This window comes from Schistocerca cancellata, chromosome 4 (assembly GCF_023864275.1).
Source record: "Schistocerca cancellata isolate TAMUIC-IGC-003103 chromosome 4, iqSchCanc2.1, whole genome shotgun sequence".
Classification (NCBI taxonomy): domain Eukaryota; kingdom Metazoa; phylum Arthropoda; class Insecta; order Orthoptera; family Acrididae; genus Schistocerca; species Schistocerca cancellata.
Window position 1 is genome coordinate 540,632,214 of NC_064629.1, and position 20,757 is coordinate 540,652,970.

Here is a 20,757-nt window from a genome sequence, read left to right on the forward strand (position 1 = left end):
GTTTTTTCTACTATGCTCTAGCAGTTTCACTGGGAAGCCTTTACAACACATTCTTCAAACAAGCCTCAATCTCTCCTCGTGTGATTTCCATATTTTTGGAGCCCTGAAGAGAGAGATTCGTGGCAATCATTATGGTTCGCACAAAAAGCTATATCCATCAATACAATTGTGGTTCCATAGGCAACTGGAAACATATTTCCTAGAAGGCAGTAACCCTCTTATCTCGGTGGGATTAATGTACCGACAGTTATTGTGTGTCCGAATGCCTTATTATGATTATGTCAAATAAGGGGATATATATATATATATATATATATATATATATATATATATATATATATATATAGACACACACATGGTGTTACAAAAAGGTACGGCCAAACTTTCAGGAAACATTCCTCACACACAAATAAAGAAAAGATGTTATGTGGACATGTGTCCGGAAACGCTTAATTTCCATGTTAGAGCTCATTTTAGTTTCGTCCACCTACGCTCAATGGAGCACGTTATCATGATTTCATACGGGATACTCTACCTGTGCTGCTAGAACATGTGCCTTTACAAGTACGACACAACATGTGGTTCAGGCGCGATGGAGCTCCTGCACATTTCAGTCGAAGTGTTCGTACGCTTCTCAACAAGATTCGGTGACCGATGGATTGGTAGAGGCGGACCAATTCCATGGGCTCCACGCTCTCCTGACCTCAACCCTCCTGACTTTCATTTATGGGGGCATTTGAAAGCTCTTGTCTACGCAACCCCAGTACCAAATGTAGAGACTCTTCGTGCTCGTATTGTGGACTGCTGTGATACAATACGCCATTCTCCAGGGCTGCATCAGCGCATCAGGGATTCCATGCGACGGAGGGTGGATGCATGTATTCTCGCTAATGAAGGACATTTTGAACATTTCCTGTAACAAAGTGTTTGAAGTCACGCTGGTACGGTCTGTTGCTGTGTGTTTCCATTCCATGGTTAATGTGATTTGAAGAGAAGCGATAAAATGAGCTCTAACATGGAAAGTAAGCGTTTCCGGACACATGTCCACATAACATATTTTCTTTCTTTGTGTGTGAGGAATGTTTCCTGAAAGTTTGGCTGTATCTTTTTGTAACACCATATATATTTGCTGTAATGTACCTTAAGCAATAGGACAATGATTCTATTTTAACTAGGCTCCACTTTTGCTACCAGAGTGCACATAAAACACAGCACACAGTGCCCATGAAGGTGGTACAGGATCAAGACAACCAGACAAATGTCTACTGAACAGTGTTATCCACAACAAGGAGCACATGTTATAGGCACGCTTAAATGCACACTGTATGGCAGATTATCTAAAGACTATTTTCTTAATGTGAGAGTCCTGTTTCGACTTGGAAAGTGGTTGCAGATATTCTTGCTACAGCAGGTAGTCTTAAGTAGTTATAAACCACAAAATATCCATAAAATACTATAAAAGCGATACCTTCAAGGCAGAATGTGTGGAGGAATACGTGCATAGTTTTTCATGTCTTTCCAGATGAACCTGACTACACAGGGCTACAAAAATATATCCTTGAGATAATATGTATAATTAAGCACATGCTATATGTAATCATTTCATATTAGAAGATGTTAACTGTTGAGTTTACACGTTCTGTTTCACAGCAAAGAATCACTGCCCAAGTGGTCTACGTAATATCCTGACTATGCCCCATACAGCCTGTTTTGGATGCTCCTGGGAGACCCCTTTAAACTCTTCGAATCCTCTACCCAAACCTTTGTCATATAAATAGTAGCTTCGTAAGATGAAGTCCTGTGGAACTCATATCAGTGCAATTTACAGGATACACATCACTGTACGCTCTGTTGTTATTACTGGAGGGTGGGTGGTCGGGGGTGATCAGTGTCTAAATTTACATTACTCTTCTTACACTAAGCTGACTTCAATTTTGTATACTCAAACATATTCTAAGCTTCACAATATCTTTGCCAGGATACTTGTTCTGATACTTTGTTGTATGTTGGTGGCTAATGGCACATATACTTTTGAAATGCTTTATTTCAATGCCATAACCAGTTTTGGGCTAATATGCCTATCTTTAGATGGCTAACATTTCCAATTACTATGACATTTTGGTCATCAGGATCTCATCTGCTTCTGCACTGCACAAGTATATTTAGAGCCACTTTATATGTAGTTTCACTAACAAAACATGTTAATGTGCCTGCATTTATTTAGATATTAGGTATTGGTGGTGATGATGTTGGTTTGTGGGCCGCTCAGAATCAAGGTCATCAGTGCTTGTATAGGTTCCAATCTTCCCATTTCCAGTATCACCACTACCCGAATGATGATGAGGACAACACAAACACCCAATTCCCTGGCAGAGAAAATCCCCAACCTGACCGGGAATCGAACTCGGGACCATGTGATCTAGAGGCAGCAACATCACCCATTAGACAATGAGCTTCTGACTAGATATAAGGTGAAACAGTTGTATACATTTACACATGTTGCAGTGTTTTTTGTTCTAAGGTTCACCACATTCAACTCAATATTTTTCAAGCAATCAACATCCCTGTTTTCTCTTGACTTATGGAAACTGATACAACAAACATTTAGATACTGTGCCATCAGCTTATAGTTGCAGACTGAGGATATAGATATCCATAAAGGTCTAGTAAAACCAAAATCAATTATAAACATTATGTAGTTACCAAGCCAAGTATCCTATCTCTCTCTCTCTCTCTCTCTCTCTCTCTCTCTCTCTCTCTCTCTCTCTCTCTCTCTCTTTTTTAAATGTGGTGACAGCTACGGTTAATTGTTTGCTTCAAAAGGATAAATGAGGAAGGAGGCATTAAATTAACTGGATTATTCAGGATGATTCTTTAAAGAGTTGTTTACTAGAATTAACACAATATATGTAAAGCAGAAACAACTGATACAGTAAAATGGTAATGACACACACAGTGAAAAAATTACCTTTCATATAAATAAAATCAAATATAGAGAGAAACAATTTCCAAGAATGACTGAAATGACTAGTCACAAGTTGACATGAAAGGATAAACAACGAAGGGCCTCCTTCCAGTGATGTCCACAATCCCTTATCACAGGAGTATTATCTGTGATAACAGTCTCAGATATGACCATTTCCCAAGCATTCAGCCACCAAAGTCTATTCCAGTCTTATCACTGTTATAGCCTTACCGTCAAAAGCATGTCTATCTAACAAAAGTACCCATGTCATAACTCCACTGTAACTACCGCATAGCTTTTTATACAGCCAATGTCACAAACCAGTTGTCCATCAGCACAAATGGCCACTAACAAACTGACAAAGGCAAAGTCAAAAATTCAACATCAATTCAATTTATTGCTTGTAACACACAATTTTACATGCACATGCATTTTCCAACATATCCTTTGTCCCCACAAGCCCACAGTATTCAACCTCCATTCAGTACCAAAGAGTTATGATAAAAAATTCATTGTCTAATTAGGTTAGGTCTATATCAAAGACATTTAGCAATATGTACACCCACAGGAAGATAATTTCATTTCAGTTCAGTTCATTATGCATGAAGACAGATCAGTAATCACATAATACTGCTACAAGCTGCTAGGTGTGCACTGCAACGCAGCCGTTACCACTCCTGGCTGGCATGCTGGGGGTCACCAGTACAAAATTTAAAATTATGACATAAATGTCTCGGCTCCAAATTCTTGTAAGTGGCTGGTCCTCAAACTGTTCAGTTTCGAATGCTCTGTGATTTAGATATCCATCCCACTTTCTCACACGTAACACAATTCATCTTGCGTAAAAAGAAATTTACTTTGAAAGTAACGCTTTTCTAACTACCGTTCGTAATACTATCCGGAGACTGTTAGAAATAGGTTTGATTTACCAGTTGCCAGAGAGCGCCAGAAAACAGGCATTATTGTGCGTGTGCAACTGCAGTGGTGTAGGAAGCCCGTATGTATAAAGCACTAAGAGAGCTTACATTACACCATAAAAGAAACAGTGCATCAGAGGATACTCCAAAGAGCATCAGAATTTCGTAAACCATACTAAAATGCATAATTCGGCTTGAAGTGCAAATTGGCTTTTTCCAGATTCACAATGAAGTAGGTCCCATCTGATATTAAGCTTTTCAGTGTGGTTTTTGGGATGTAAATTTTCTTGGAGTACCAGTACTCTACGATCTCATTTTTGGTTCTTTATTACAGCATAATGCCATATATGGCAGAAGATGATAACGTGCACTTGAAATTGCACTTGAAATTCAGCGAACAGTTGGAACTAGCCAATACTGTAGAATGAAACACTTCGTTTCAAATAAAATGATTGCCTCGGCGGAAAGATTAATAAAGCCAAATTTCTTTAGCAAACTTGCAAAAATAACTTCACTGTTCTGCAAATACTTGACTGCTACTAACTTGGAAACAAAATAAAATCAGAGAACTGAAATTAATAATATATTTTTGCCCTCCGTAATTATGTGAATGTATTTTAATTCGCTTGATAGCTCCCGGCCACAGAAATCCGTTTTGTTTTCATTTGACATGTGAGCTGTACACGAAGAGAAGCAGCGAAATCACTTAACGTTAACACGGCTAACGTGGAGGTTAACCCCCTCCCCACTACAACTCAGACAACTCTGTGCAAGTGTGAATCCGGCAGCTAGCGCGCGCGAGAAAAATTTTTCTCGTTTGCATCTGGCTGCTTGCTGCTACTACCGATACAGCTAACAGCCAAACTTCAAGTAGCGGGAGAAGGTACTGCTTAATACGCGAGTCAAATGCGCATGCGCAACAGACCGCTGGCAACTGGTCAAACGAACCTAATGTGAACAGTTGTGACGTCATGCTCATAGCAAGCAGTTACGAAGAATTACAGTTTGCGCCCTACGGCATTTGACATATTTTTGCTATTTGCAGACCCTTGTGCGTGGACGGTTTTTTGTTGTTGTAAATTGCACATTTCCTTTGCCACTAAAGTTTTATTTTTTTCCCTCTCGTTTATATTTTATTGTTGCAGTATCATTCTCCAGTAGCAGGATATAATAACATTCTTTGCTAGAGAATCTATTCTGCAGTCAAAATTACAAAAATTTAACTGAAAGCTAAAACAATGAAAAATTCCCGGAATTTCGAAAAATTCCCGTGTTTTTCCCGGTTTTCTCCCGGATGAAAAAATTCCCGGGTTTTTCCCGGATTTCCCGGGTCGTATACACCCTGAAGATTAGAGTTCCAGGTTGACGAAGCTTTTTCAGCATGCACATGTAACTAAGATTGCTCTGGGCAGTTGTCTGCTGCTGAAGATGATGTTATCCTGCCACCATCAACAAGATGAGTTCCAGTCATCGATCTAGATTCTCAATTAAACTGTGAAGCTTTTCTCTATCACAAAAAGCTACTCAAGTTTACAAAGGAAATCTGCACACCAGCAGCAATTGTGAGCATTACAGATGGTCAAGCAGAAAAGTTGATCATTAAATGTCATTAGCAGCCACAAATCATCACTAACAGTACCATAAGAACAGTCAAACCAGAACAGGATGGGCAGCTCACTGACATTGACCAAAAATCTTACTCCGCTACCTCTACAGACAGTACACTAACTGCCAAAAGGATCTTGCCTGACAAGAGGAACAATGTCAGTGAGTGTTATAAAACTGCAGCACTTTTTGGATGTTTTCAAATCTAAAGTGGAGAAAAGATAACCAAACAGCCCATGGTAAACACAGTATCAACTCTGGGGATAATTCATCAATTAGCCAGCACTTATATAGAGTGTCATCAGATGAACAGTGCATAATACAGGAGAAAGTGGAGAAGATGATGCAAGATGACATAACTTAACAGTGTCCTTGGTCATCATCTATGGTCCTTATGAAGCAGCGTAGCACATGGCGTCTCTGCATTAACTACGAATGACTGAAAAAAATCGTGAAAAAGTGTACCCACTGCTGCACTTGAGAGGTGCCAAGTACTTTTCCACTATGAACACACAGATGAGCAACTGGCAATTGAAGGTTGATGGGCTGACCAGGAAAGAGAGAACCTTTGTGACACCTGAGACTTCTATGAGTCTAAAAGATACGCCTTTTGTACTGCATTACGCTCCAGACACCTCTGAACATACGATGGATGACCTGCTTCAACATCTGAAATGGATGACATGTCATTGCTATCTGGATGACACTTTTTGGAGGATTTTTGAAGAATATCTGGGCCACATGACTACCATGTTGAAGTGCTTTCAGACTGAAGGCCTAGCCTGAATCTAAAAGAAATGCCTCTTCATCAACCAAATAATAAAGTCTTGGGGCATCTACTGAATGGCAATGGAGTCTGTATCACTCTAAAGAAAATAAGAGCAGTCACAGATTTTATGACTCCTCAGTATATTTATGATATGTGAAGTTCTCTGAATGTGCTCAAACTTCCGTCAATCAATAAATGACTTCTGTGTGAAGGCACATTCCTTTCCTGGAACAAGGTGCAAGAAACATCATGCACAGTCCTAGCATTGTACAACGAGAATGCAAAGACATAACTTCACACTGACGATACAGTGATTATGGAATGGGTGAAGTTCTAGTACAAATGCAGGAAGGCACAAAACAAGTGACAGCTTATGCTTCCAGAGCACTTGCGAAGTCCCCAAGGAACAATTGGTGCCTTGCAGTTCTTTGGGCCATCAATAATTTCTAGTCATATTTATTTGGCAAAACATTCTTCACTGTGACAACCCTCAATTCTCTATATGCTGTTTGACTAGCCTGAAGGAGCCATTGGGCTGGGTGGCGAGATGGCCACTGAGATTTCAGGAATATGTCATCACAGTGGAATTAAAAATGGATGTAAACCTAACAGTGTCAACTATTCTCCAAAGAAACCTATGGCGGAACACCACAGTGTTAACAAAAGGTCATCAATCACTGCAGTAAATGACACTGCTGCTGAAGAGAGGGAATATCCAGCACAGCTAAAAACCATAGAAACCTTGAAGGGGGAAAACTGACGAAAGGAGAATCACAAATAAGAAACAGAAAATTGTTTAAGAGGAACTAAGATCGAACAGGATGGAAATCGTTGCTTGTCATCCCAGTTCATCTATGGCCAGCAAATCCTAAGTGCTTCCACGACACTCCAACATCTGGTCACATGGAATTTAAGAATACACATATATCTGGCCAGGCCTCCACTGATCTACTGGACACTATGTGAGCTACTGTAAGGAATGCCAGCAATAGAAGCACATACTGCAACTGTCTCCAGAGCATCTGATACCAATTCCACCTGCTATAGCACCATTCAACCTGATTGGAATCAACTTCTGGAGGTGGTTTCCAAAGTTAACAAACATGAATTGATGGAAAACAGTCTTCACTGACTACCTCAGCCGCTACGCTGTCACCAAAGCTGTGTCGAGTGCCAAAGCCGCAGAAATTGCTAGGCTCCTTGCAGAACACATCACTTTGAAGCAGAGAGCACCCCGTGTGACAATCTCTGATTATGAAAAAGTCTTCCAGTTGACACTAGCAAGAGGGGTAACCCACCCATGAATGGTTTCATAAAATACTTCAACAATGCAGTAGCAGGTATGCTGTAGATATACATTTACATCAGACAGACACATTGGGAAAAAATACTGCCCACCACAACAACTGCATACAACGCATCAAAGCAAGACACTATTTTCTTGACACTGTTCTATTTGCACCACGGTTGCGAGGCGAAACAACAATTGATAAACTATCCTTGTTCCAGATGGGTGATATTCATGATGGCTATGTGAAAAACCTCATCAGAACCAAAGAATTAAGACAGTTGGTTCCCATACTGACCCTGTTCAGGAGAAAGACTGAGGTCACTATAATGTCAAGCACCAGCAAACGAGTTACAGACTGAGAGACTTGGTGCTGACTTGACACCTTTGTGGAAAAGTGTGTCATCAAGAAAGTTACAAAAGTGCTAATTTGGACCATATTGCATCCTTCGTCGCATGTCAGGCATCACATACAAGAGAGGAGTACGACACTTCATAAAGAAGACAAAAGCACTGAGATGTCACCTATGTCCTCCATACAAAGTTCTACTGCAAACCTTCGGTGCAGATCACTGACGAGGGCTTCTTGTTCAAGAAACTAAAGACCTGCTACGGAATTGCAGAGCTTCAATGGGAGGCACTACCTTTGATAATCATCAGACAGAAGCATACGTGACAACATGACTAGAATGTGGGGCTCATCCAGCCCTGCCATACAAAAGGAACATTGCCAAGCTCCTAGATCCACTGTGCTGTAGTTGGCTCCAATGGGAAATTCTGTGGCTGTGGGTCACAGTTTCTATAGGACAGTGAGCAGTGCTGCAAGCTATAGTGTATGCAGTGTGGCATATCAGTTAGTACTGGTAGCTAACATGCTACATGTAGTCAGTTCAAACTTTACCACTCACAATTATTTGTCATTTAGTATTTATCAGTTCTGGAAGGTTCTCAAAATACCATTAGATTTGTATAATCTACAATATTCTACATTTGTATAAAGAGCTGTACTCTCACTCCAGAAGTTCAGTTTTGTTGTGACTGTATGTCGGTGTATGTAATAAATGTGCTTTCAGGACTAAGTGTGTTAGTTTATTGACAACCCCCCCCCCCCCCCCCCCCACACACACACACACACACACACACTAATTACTTAATAAGAAGAACAGTTTTCTGTTTCCCAAAATCAACCATAAAATACTAAGAAAGACACATAAATAAATAAATACATAATAAAATACTAAGAATGGCACATGTCTATCTTGTAGACAGCAATTGAAGACTTTAAAATTTCTTCCCTGGTTGCTCCAAAACTAATGGCGCTTCAGAGGATAAATGGCAGGTGCTATAAATTGTGTTAACTTTGCTGACAAGTTTTGGGTGTTTGGACATAATATTTCAATGAAAAGAGGCACATAATACTGTCATGAGATATGAAAAATGGGCTAAAAAATATGCTCCGAAATATAATAGAAAAGTTCACATCAAAAACTGAACTTATTCACACACATCTGCAATACTACATCATGAGACTAGTAACACAAAAACACAATAAAATCACTACAAACACACATTAAGCTAGACAAATGTGTAAACAATATAATATTTAAAGAATACACATAAAAGAGCAATCTTCTTTTAACATTTAGCACATTATTCAATGTTATAACTTTTTCCTACTTTAATTAACTGTTTACCATTACAAACCTCTAATTCCAGGTGAATACTGTTGAACCACAGGAATAATGCTGCGAGCTGGTGACGCAACAGTTGCAACCCTTGTACCATTCTGTGGCTGTGGTGCAATTCTTGTGGGTGATGACACTGTCGTAAGTACAGTCATTTTGGGAGAGGTAATGGGGGAAGTTAGCACTGGCAGAGTGGGTAGAGTAGAGACAGTTGTGGTGGTAGGTGTAGTCACTGCAGTGGTGTTAGGTACCAGATCAGGCATGTTACTGGAAGACAATGGCAATTTAATTCCTGCTAACATTGAAGCCAATGAAGATTTTGTGGTAGGAGTGGCAATAACACCGACTTGAGGTTTCATTTGATTTGCTGGCGTTATGCCAGTAACAGCTGTTGGAACTGTGGAGGTAGGTAATGCAGGTGGTGTTATTTTAGTTGATGGCAAAGGTTCAATAATGTTCTGCAAGGACAACAAGTCTGCTTCAGCATCCTCCAGTTCTGCACTCAGTGATTTCTCCTGTGGAATGTTCAATGGTGGGGACATTACAGGGGTGCTAAGAATAGCAGCAGATTTACATGAAGTATTATCTTTTTGTGGAGATGTTTTCTCGACCTGAGATGGAGGGCTCTTTGTTGGTGAAGGAACAGGTTGTGGTGGAGATCTGATCGGTACTGGGGGATATGATGGCATACTCCAATTTGGTGGCATTTCATATCTATGTAGCTGTATACGATAAGCTTCTGCAGTGGGAACTGCTGGCCAACATAGTTCGAGTTCTTCAGTTTGGGCTCTAACCAACTGAACTTTATGAGGCTGCATTGGATGCAGAACCTCCAGGTACCACAGGTCTTTGCAGCATACCTATGGATAAGAATGATAATTTTTTTCAATTGTTTTATCATCTGCAAATATAATCACTAATAAATCAATTACTATATCACCATGGAATCACAAAGCTACCTTATGTGACAAATAATTTACTAAAAAATCAATTACACGTATTTGCATACTTTCTAAGATCAAAAACTATGATTCTCTCCATAAAGATCATCATACTGAGTTCCAATGGCACGTGTTACTGAGTTGACAGAAATCAGTTCTCAGTTTCGGATATAGTAAATTACATATTAAAACTTCAAGTAATGGACCACATCATATTTAAAAGTACCTTAAAAAAAAGTGTAAATCATTGTGTCTAACAGTATGTCTATACTGCAACATCCCAAACTGGGATGTCCAACGTGCACACGAGCAAAGTGAACAAATTTCAATATTCTTAATACTGAAGATCACAAGCAATGGATTAAAATTGTGCCTTATAATAAGTATCATCAGTAGTTCTTTATATATACTGTGTAGGAGAGGAAAAAAAGTTGTGAAGAACATTTTCTGTTAAATAACAGTTACTGTTCACGAACACAATTTTATATGGTATTAGTACATTTATAATTAATATTTCATATTACTGTTAGCCTAAGGCTGAACATCCATGATTAAATGATAAACTATTTATATCTAAGACAAGTATGTATGGAAGCACTACAAAGCAAAACTAACAGCAGCTATTAAACAAAAGAAATGGCACATTTTCATACTCAAGCTGCCACCAATAACTGAATCTCTACCAAACAAAGCATGCAGAATTTGATCAAATACTTACATAATTAATTAACACTCAATACAACACCGCAAATAAATGAACAACAGGATCTTTGGTGTGACATCATAAGCGAGTGACTGCGTGTGAGATCGCTCTCTAAGTTTTCATATATTTTTAGGTTTCAGATACATATTTTAACGGTTTTTGTGATAATATTTACTATATAAGTGACGTATTAGTGGTTTCTTCATTCACCTCTGCCTTTCTTGTGTTGTGACCTGATATTTGTGAGTGTTTCGTATCTAGCAACTTAACCTCTTGCCTGTGTTTACATTCCGTGCTGACCAGTTGCAGCTGTAGCGGCGCATTGAAAGCTAAGTACTAATTAATTGGTTGTGTATAGTGGTTTATTTAGGAACTTTAGTAGTCTTCAACCAGTGTTCTTGGTGTTTTCTGGTGAAATAATTTCAGAAGAACCTTTTGGGAACTGTTTTCAGCTTCGTTACTGTGTCATTAGACGTTTGATTCTCTTTCTGTATTAGTCTTTTGTTATATTCACATTTGTTGTTTATTAATACTGTTAATAATAATAGTTACTTCCCTTGTAGAGTAAGTTTGTGATTATTGTAGTCAGGTTTTTAACATCTTCTTATTGTAGTAGCGGAACTTAGAAAAAGTAAAATTTCACCATGAGTGAGAAGTGTGGGCTTTGCCGTAGGTTCGTGAGTAGTGGATTGCGGTGTGAGACTTGTTCGAAGTATTTTCACTGGGGGGAATGCAGTGGGGAAGCAAGTGGGCATTCTGGTGAGATCCTCTCCTCGAACTGCAGGTTATGTAGCAAGAGTAAGTTGATAGATGAGCAGGAGCGTAAGATCTGTGCCCTTCAGGTGCAGTTGAAAAACACACAGGAGGAGCTGGATAGGATGAGGAGGGAGAAGGGGGTTGGGGAATGGGAGCTGGCTGTTGGCAAGAGATCTGCTAGGAGAAGAAGATTTTCAGATAGTTTTACCATTGGTGTTTACAATAGATATGACCAACTGTCAGAGTCTAGTGGAGAGGAATCTCTAGTAGCTGTAGATGTAGGAAGTATGCAGCAGTCCTCAGTAGTTACTGTGCCTAGAACAGTTGCAAAGTCGAAGAGGAAGAAGGTTCTGCTGTTAGGTAGTTCTCATGGCAGAGGTGTAGGCCAGCAGTTGCAGGAAGTGCTGGGGAGTGAGCACCAGGTCACCAGCATTGTGAAGCCTAATGCAGGGTTGGCTCAGGTGACTGTTAACATAGGGGGGTTATGTAGGGATTTTACTAAAGAGGATCAGGTAGTGATTGTGGGTGGGGCTGGTAATAGTATTGATAGGGATGGGGAGTATAACATAGATGGTGACCTGGAAAAGATAGCCACTCAGACTGGCAACACGAATGTGCATTTCGTGGAATTGTTTCAGCGTCAAGATCGGCCTCATCTTAATACAGCCATCAGGCATAATAACATGAGACTTGGGGGTGCGCTGATGACAGAAGACTTGGGTCACATTTCAGTGGTGTCGGTGGAGTCTATCAGCAGGACGGGCTTCACTAGACATGGCCTGCACCTCAACAGGTATGGGAAGGGGAGGTTGGCAAAGCTTATAGGTGACAGCATAGGTGGGGTTGTTGGGATCACTCATGGGAAAATTCCTGCAGTAGTGGGTGTTAGAGCTGCACCTTTTTTAGATTGAAGTCAGCTGATAGGTATTCCTGCTTAAGGGAAGTCTCTCTAACAAAGGAACCACTTTTGACAAAGCTTAGGTATCTGAGTAATGAGGAAATTAGTATATTTCATCAAAATATACAAGGTATTAGAGATAAAGTTAGTGAACTGCTTATAGATGTTGACTCTGAAATTATTGGTATATCTGAACACTTCTTAAATAAGGAGATAATTCAGAGGCTTCCTTTACTAGGATACAGGTTGGCTGGCTGCTTTTCGAGGAGCTCTTTGCGGTGTGGGGGAGTAGCCATGTATGTGAAAAACGGCATCGCATTTGAGTCAATTGAGGTTTCAAAGTACTGCACTGAAAAGGTGTTTGAATGTTGTGCAGGTGTGGTTAAATTTAACGGAGCTAAACTTGTAACTGTTGTTATTTATAGATCCCCAGACTCCGATTTCACAGCATTTTTGCTAAAGGTAGAGGAGGTTCTTGGTTCACTTTATAGGAAATACAAAAAGTTAGTTATATGTGGTGACTTCAATATTAATTGTATAAGTGATTGTGCAAGGAAGCGGATGCTGGTAGACCTCTTTAATTCATATAATCTTATGCAAACCGTATTCTTTCCAACGAGAGTGCAAGGGAACAGTAGAACAACCATAGACAACATTTTTGTTCATTCCTCATCACTAGAAGGGCATTGTGTTAGCAAAAAGGTGAATGGCCTTTCAGATCATCATGCACAAATTTTAACTCTAAAAGATTTTTGTGCTGCAACACGTGTTAAATATAGTCATCAGCTGTTCAGGAAAGCTGATCCGGTTGCTGTAGAGACCTTTGTAAATCTTATAAAGGAACAAGAGTGGCAAGATGTTTATAGCGCTGATACAGTAGACGATAAATATAATGCTTTTCTCCAGACTTTTCTCATGCTCTTTGGAAGTTGCTTTCCGTTAGAACGTTTAAAACAGGGTACTAGCACAGCCTGGGTGGCTGACTAGAGGGATAAGAATATATTGTAGAACAAAGTGGCAATTATATCAAAACGTTAGAAACAGTCAAAATCTAAATGCAGCAGCCCATTACAAACAGTATTGTAAGGTGCTTAAAATGTTATTAGGAAGGCAAAAAGTATGTGGTTTGCAGATAGAATAGCTAAGTCTCAGGATAAAATTAAAACCATATGGTCAGTCGTAAAGGAAGTCGCTGGTCTGCAGAGAGAGGTCGAGGATATAGAATCAGTGCATAGTGGGAATGTCCGTGTTACTGGTAAGTCACATATATGTACAGTATTTAATAATCACTTTCTGAATATAGCAGGTGAACTAAATAGAAACCTAGTCCCAACAGGGAATCATATAGCGCTCTTAGAAAAAAAGTTTTTCGAGACTGTTACCTGAAATGCTCCTCCATGATACTGACAAGAGGGAGATTGAGTTAATAATTAAATCACTAATGACCAAGAACTCTCATGGATATGACGGGGTATCTAGCAGAATACTAAAGTATTGTTCTATGTATGTTAGCCCAGTACTTAGCCATATCTGTAACTTTTCCTTTAGGAGTGGTCGGTTTCCTGACCGATTAAAGTACTCGGTAGTGAAGCCACTTCATAAGAAGGGAGACATTGATGATGTTGACAATTTTAGAGCTACAGGGTTATTACAAATGATTGAAGCGATTTCACAGCTCTACAATAACTTTATTATTTGAGATATTTTCACAATGCTTTGCACACACATACAAAAACTCAAAAAGTTTTTTTAGGCATTCACAAATGTTCGATATGTGCCCCTTTAGTGATTCGGCAGACATCAAGCCGATAATCAAGTTAATCCCACACTCGGCGCAGCATGTCCCCATCAATGAGTTCGAAAGCATCGTTGATGTGAGCTCGCAGTTCTGGCACGTTTCTTGGTAGAGGAGGTTTAAACACTGAATCTTTCACATAACCCCACAGAAAGAAATCGCATGGGGTTAAGTCGGGAGAGCGTGGAGACCATGACATGAATTGCTGATCATGATCTCCACCACGACCGATCCATCGGTTTTCCAATCTCCTGTTTAAGAAATGCCGAACATCATGATGGAAGTGCGGTGGGGCACCATCCTGTTGAAAGATGAAGTCGGCGCTGTCGGTCTCCAGTTGTGGCATGAGCCAATTTTCCGCGGGCTACGCGTGAAACTTGCCCGCACGCGTTCAACCGTTTCTTCGCTCACTGCAGGCTGACCCGTTCATTTCCCCTTACAGAGGCATCCAGAAGCTTTAAACTGCGCATACCATCGCCGAATGGAGTTAGCAGTTGGTCGATCTTTGTTGAACTTCATCCTAAAGTGTCGTTGCACTGTTATGACTGACGGATGTGAGTGCATTTCAAGCTCAACATACGCTTTCTCGGCTCCTGTCGCCATTTTGTCTCACTGCGCTCTCAAGCGCTCTGGCGGCAGAAACCTGAAGTGAGGCTTCAGCCGAACAAAACTTTATATGAGGTTTTCTACGTATCTGTAGTGTGTCGTGACCATATGTCAATGAATGGAGCTACAGTGAATTCATGAAATCGCTTCAATCATTTGTAATAGCCCTGTATCTCTATGCCATCAGTGTTTGCTGAAGTTTTCAAGAAGGTTGTATATACAAGGTTACTGGAGCATTTAAATTCACATAATTTGCTGTCAAATGTTCAGTTTGGTTTTAGAAATGATTTAACAACTGAAAATGCTATATTCTCTTTTCTCTGTGAGGTATTGGACGGATTAAATAGAAGGTTCCGAACGCTAGGTGTTTTCTTTGATTTAACGAAGGCTTTTGACTGTGTTGAACACAAAATATTACTGCAGAAGTTGGACCATTATGGAGTAAGGGGAGTAGCTTACAATTGGTTCGCCTCTTACTTTAAGAACAGAAAAAATCTGGGAATTCTGACATTGCCCTCACAGTATATATTTTCTTTAATGTCGTTTGTTGTTAGCAATATTAGCCTATTCCCAAGAGTTAGCAGCTTTCACTCAGTTAATACTAGGCAGAAATCAAATCTGCATGTAGAATGCACTTCCTTGACTCTTGTGCAGAAAGGAGTGCAGTATTCTGCTGCACCCATTTTCAATAAGCTACCTCAAAAATCTTAGCAGTAGCCCTAACTCTTTTAAGTCTAAACTGAAGAGTTTCCTCATGGCTCACTCCTATTCTGTCGAGGAGCTCCTGGAAGAGCTCAAAAATTAAGCAAATTCCAGTGTTACATTGTTGATTTTCTTTATTTAAACTTACGAATTGTCACCTGAATATGTTTTTTTATATTTCATAAAATCACACCTTAATTTACATTGAATGTTGTGTTAAATATAAGTATGTCCCATGACCTTCTATTTCACAGGAGTAACCACACATAAGAAGGCTACATTCACTAGTGTCAGTGGTTGCAGTACTATACACAATATAGTATACAGAAATAATTTAATTTAATGCTGAAAATTGTAACAACAGACACCACACTTACGAGCTGACTAAAGTATGAGGGGCATTCAAATGAAACCCAGTCACCAGTGTAAGTAACAGTAATGATTTCATTAACTCAAAAATGTAGTTATACACAGTACATATACTCAAAAATAGTTGCCAAAACTGTTGGCACATTCACCCCATTGCAACACTAGTCGGTTGATTCCATCCTTGAAGAAGCTCGTAGGCTACTGTAGGATCCAGGCCTGGACCCAGTCACACACTTCGTTGTCCGTTGCAAATCTATGTCCATTAATAGCTCACGCTAATACCCAGTAACTGATGGATCTTGTCCATGGTGATTTTACGGTTGTCCAAGACTAAAGCATTCACTTTTGCAACCATTTCCGGTGTGATGACACAATGAGCCTGTCCAGGATGAGCATGGTCTTCCAGTGACTCGCACTCCTCAAGGAATCGTTTGCACCATTCCACAATACTTGAACAATTCAGACTGTACTCACCATACACAGCCTTCATCCAGCAATACATTTCATGGCCTCCGACTCCCTCCGCCGCCAAAAGTCGAATCGCTCCACGTAGTTCCAACTTAATCGCCTGCATGTTTGGTAGTGGATAATAACTTGTGTGACCCTTCGACGTAAAACCACACTGGTGCTATGCAACATCAAACGGTGCTCACGCGTCAGTATCCCTACCAATAGAAGGTGCCATCATACCTGCAGTTACATGGTGCCACCTTACGTGTAAGTCGAAGGTAAACACACTGACCAGGTTTCATTTGAATGAACGTTATATGTAACAATAACATGGTGAGTCTTATCTCCAGTCGACATAATGAGCATATTAGTGATCACTACAGGCTGTAACAGCAATTGACAAGGTTCAAAATATTCTGAAAATGTATATCTTAAATTACCAAGCAAATGAATCATATTGGGAAAGGAAATAATTTAAACCACTGAACAAAGACATTTTAAGTTAGCACCAAACAGCTTCTTTATCAAAATTCAAAGTTGTCTACAACAGATTAGTAACAAGTATTTCAAGACACATATTAACAACAGACAGAAACCACTTAATTGGAATAAAACTGTATTCGATGTAGGTTTCCTTTCTCAACTCTGGACATTGGAAAAAAAAAAAACCACACACACACACACACACACACACACACACACACACACACACACACACACACACAGAGAGAGAGAGAGAGAGAGAGAGAGAGAGAGAGAGAGAGAGATAACATCTGTTATTTGAAAAGCCAGCCACGGTGGTCTAGCAGTTCTAGGCACTCAGTCCGGAACCGCGTGACTGCTCCGGTCGCAGGTTCGAATCCTGCCTCGGGCATGGATGTGTGTGATGTCCTTAGGTTAGTTAGGTTTGAGTAGTTCTAAGTTCTAGGGGACTGATGACCACAGATGTTTAGTCCCATAGTGCTCAGAGCCATTTTTTTTGTTATTTGAAAGTACAGGAAAAAACACATTGTCAGCAGACATTTTTGAGTCCTATTGTACTCTACTAAACAGGAAGAGATCAATTACAGTAGAACCCCTCTAATCCGACCTTGGATGGTCCATCACTCCAGTTAGTCCAACCGTGCTCAGGCTCGCGAGCCTCTGCCGACTTGTCACTGACTGGACGCCTGTCAGGCCATTGTTGCGGTGTCTATCGCTGTGCATATTGTTATACTGTACGTTATTATGCAGTTTTATCCTTAGTTGGGATTAAAAAACACCGTTGTTTGCTTTATTCCAAGTTCTCTACAATACTTATTATTGTAGATTCATTGTGTGTACAGTCGTCTGTTTTTCAACATGTCTGGATTCAAACGTAAACACGTAACTCTTTCACTAAATGAAAAATTAGCAGTGCTACAAAGACTGGACGAAGGAGAATCGCTCCAAAAAATTTCAAAGGAATTGAATGTAGGTGTTACGACAATTAAGGATTGTAGGAAGAATTGGAAAGACATTGAATCCTACACAGTTACGATTGATGGTGAAAACACTCTGAAGAATCGCAAAACATTAAAAAATCCTAACTTGAACTGCTTGATAATGCATTGTGGATGTGGTTTTGTCAAGTAAGAAGGAAAGGAACTCCAATATCCGAGCCAATTCTCAAAGAAAAAGTGATAGTTTTGCACACAAAAATGGAAGCCGGAAATAAATTTGCTGCCAGTGAAGGCTCGATTGATCGTTGAGAAACACATCATGGTGTCCGATTTGTTTCTATTTCCAGTGAAAAACAATCTGCCGATGCCGCAGCTGCTAAGGAGTTTTCTGCAAGTTTCATAAAATTGTAGAAGAAAATGAACTGTTACCCTACCAAGCATATAACATCGACGAGACAGGGCTGAACTTTAAAATGTTGCCAACAAAAACAATCGCAGCTTCAAATAAATGCGTGGTAGGAACGAAACTTATAAAAGATAGAATAACAGTCATTCCTTGTAGCAATGCAGATGGTACCCAGAAGCTCCCCTTGTTCATCATCGGCAAATCTAATAAGCCAAGGGCATTCAAAAATATAAACTTATCTTCCTTGCCGGTTTATTACCGCAATCAAAAATCTGCTTGGATGGACTGCAACATTTTTAAATCCTGGTTTTTCGATGAGTTTGTGCCATCGGTTGAAAAAGACTTGAAGCAAAAAAATCTGCCTGTTTGTGCTCTATTGCTGTTGGATAACGCACCATCACATCCATCTGAGAAAGATTTGGTGAAAGGGGACATAAAAACTCTCTTTTTGCCTCCTAATGTGACCTCACTCATCCAACCAATGGATCATGGTGTTATCGAATGGTTAAAAAGGCGATATCACAGAAAGTATATCAGCTCAATCTTGGAAAAATCTGAAGGAGGTCATAACTTATTTGAGGCAATGAAATCCCTGAACATCAAAGATGATATCTACACAATCGCTGCAGCACAAGATGAACTGAAACCTGACACACTGCGGAAATCGTGGCATAAGCTTTGGCCACAAGTTATGACTGAAAATGAGCATACCGAAGATGAGCAACACAACAACGCACTGGAAATCGTTAAATATCTACAAACTTTGGAGCCGAACGTCCCTGCCAATGAAGTTGACGAGTGGATCAACAAATGTGACAAAGACTGTGACACTTTTGAAGAGCTCAATGAAGACCGGACTGTTGCTGCTGTTAGCCAGGAAACTGTGAATGAGGACTCAGACGGCGAAGACGAACCCCACCCGGATTTCACACAACGAGCAAAAAACGTTTTTGACATCACCCTTCAATACATCGAGCAGAATCCAACTTCAACTCCAATGTACATTTTGTGGATAAAAAATGGAGGGGCACTGCAGCTAAATCTAGAATAACATCTGCTAAACAAAAATGTATCACTGACTTTTTCCCAAGTAATTTGTTTTCAGTTTTTACTGTAAAAACAATGTATAAAGTATAATCATTTCTTAGTTTATACGTACAGTAGTTTATTTCTTTGTAAAAATTTCTTTTTTATATACAGTGCTATAAAAATTTTTTAGTTTACAGTATATATCATTTATACATTATTAGGTACAGTACACTACTGTAATTTGTTTGTCGTTTTTCCTTTTAAAACCAATACATATTATAGTGTGTGTAGACTTTTAGTTAATATAGTGTTTAACAATGTGTAAAAAAAATGTCTTTTTATAGTTACTGTAGACGTCTTTTAGTTCTTAAATCATTTAATTTTTTGTACCAAATGTCTTTTTATATTTTTACAATCAATATTAGATTTTTCGGATATTCCGATCTATTTTTCGTTCCAACTATAGTCGCGGTCCCAAAGGTGACGGATTAGAGGGGTTCTACTGTAGTGATATGTATCGTGTTAACCACAGAAGCAAAAGAAAAGTAGAAAACAATTGAATGGAAAATAACAGGTCCTTAAGTTCCCCAGAGGTCAGATCTGTTGCTTTCATGTATTCATACTATTATTATCAGAACTCCCATTTGTTATGTTATGTATGGTTCTTCAATAATTGCTTCAGAATTCTCACTAAGTTAATTGGTAATAAGGTGAGACATAAGGAGTAAACTTTGGTGTGATACAGAGTTAACATAAGCATATGATATTTGCATTTATGTAACTATGCAAAAACTATGCCTCTGATGCTGACAAATTATATTCCTCCAGAAAAAGCAATGGTGCAATCCTGAATGACCTGTTGGCAATGAAGCACAAATCATGCATACAATGGACTCCAAGTGATGTTCACATACATGACCTTACATCCTGTAATCACTGGCTACTATAGAACAAATGATATGCTTACTGAATTACATAACTACATAACTCACCTAGTTAAAAGACTGTCATAATATGATTGTCACTTTCTGACTAGAGTCTCTATATGCCACACTATTCTAACAGAAAACAATTACAAAATGACATTCCGGTTCTGGTGACCCTACAAGGAGGTTCAGCATTTCTGTCCCTCCACATATGTCTACATGACCTCTTTTGCAAGAATGCCAATTTTCAAGGTAATATACTGACATACACTGTTCATCTCCTGTTCTACAGTGACATACCTCTGTAGCTGAGCATGCAGGGCAGCAATTAATGTTTTGAACAGTATCGGGCTGTGTGGTCCTAGTCCCTTGTAATGACTTTTGCACTGAAGTTTAAAATGCTATCTTATAATTGAGTGTAAGTTTTCCAAATAAAAAAAGAAGATGAAGAGTTTATTACAAATCCATCACAACTGCAATACATTTTGGTGACTACTTTTGAATCAACTGGTTCATTCACAAGTCT

The 20,757-nt window shown here is 39.4% G+C and overlaps 1 protein-coding gene across 2 annotated transcripts in view; it reads right to left on the reverse strand.

The window, feature by feature from the left end:
- LOC126184962 (host cell factor 2) overlaps positions 1–20,757 on the reverse strand; it is a 284,341-nt gene that overhangs the window by 174,548 nt on the left and 89,036 nt on the right. For both annotated transcript variants that reach the window (XM_049927657.1, XM_049927656.1), the window contains exon 7: positions 9,249–10,089. In XM_049927657.1, coding sequence (XP_049783614.1) covers positions 9,249–10,089 — 841 coding nt within the window. The remainder of the gene's footprint in view (positions 1–9,248; positions 10,090–20,757) is intronic.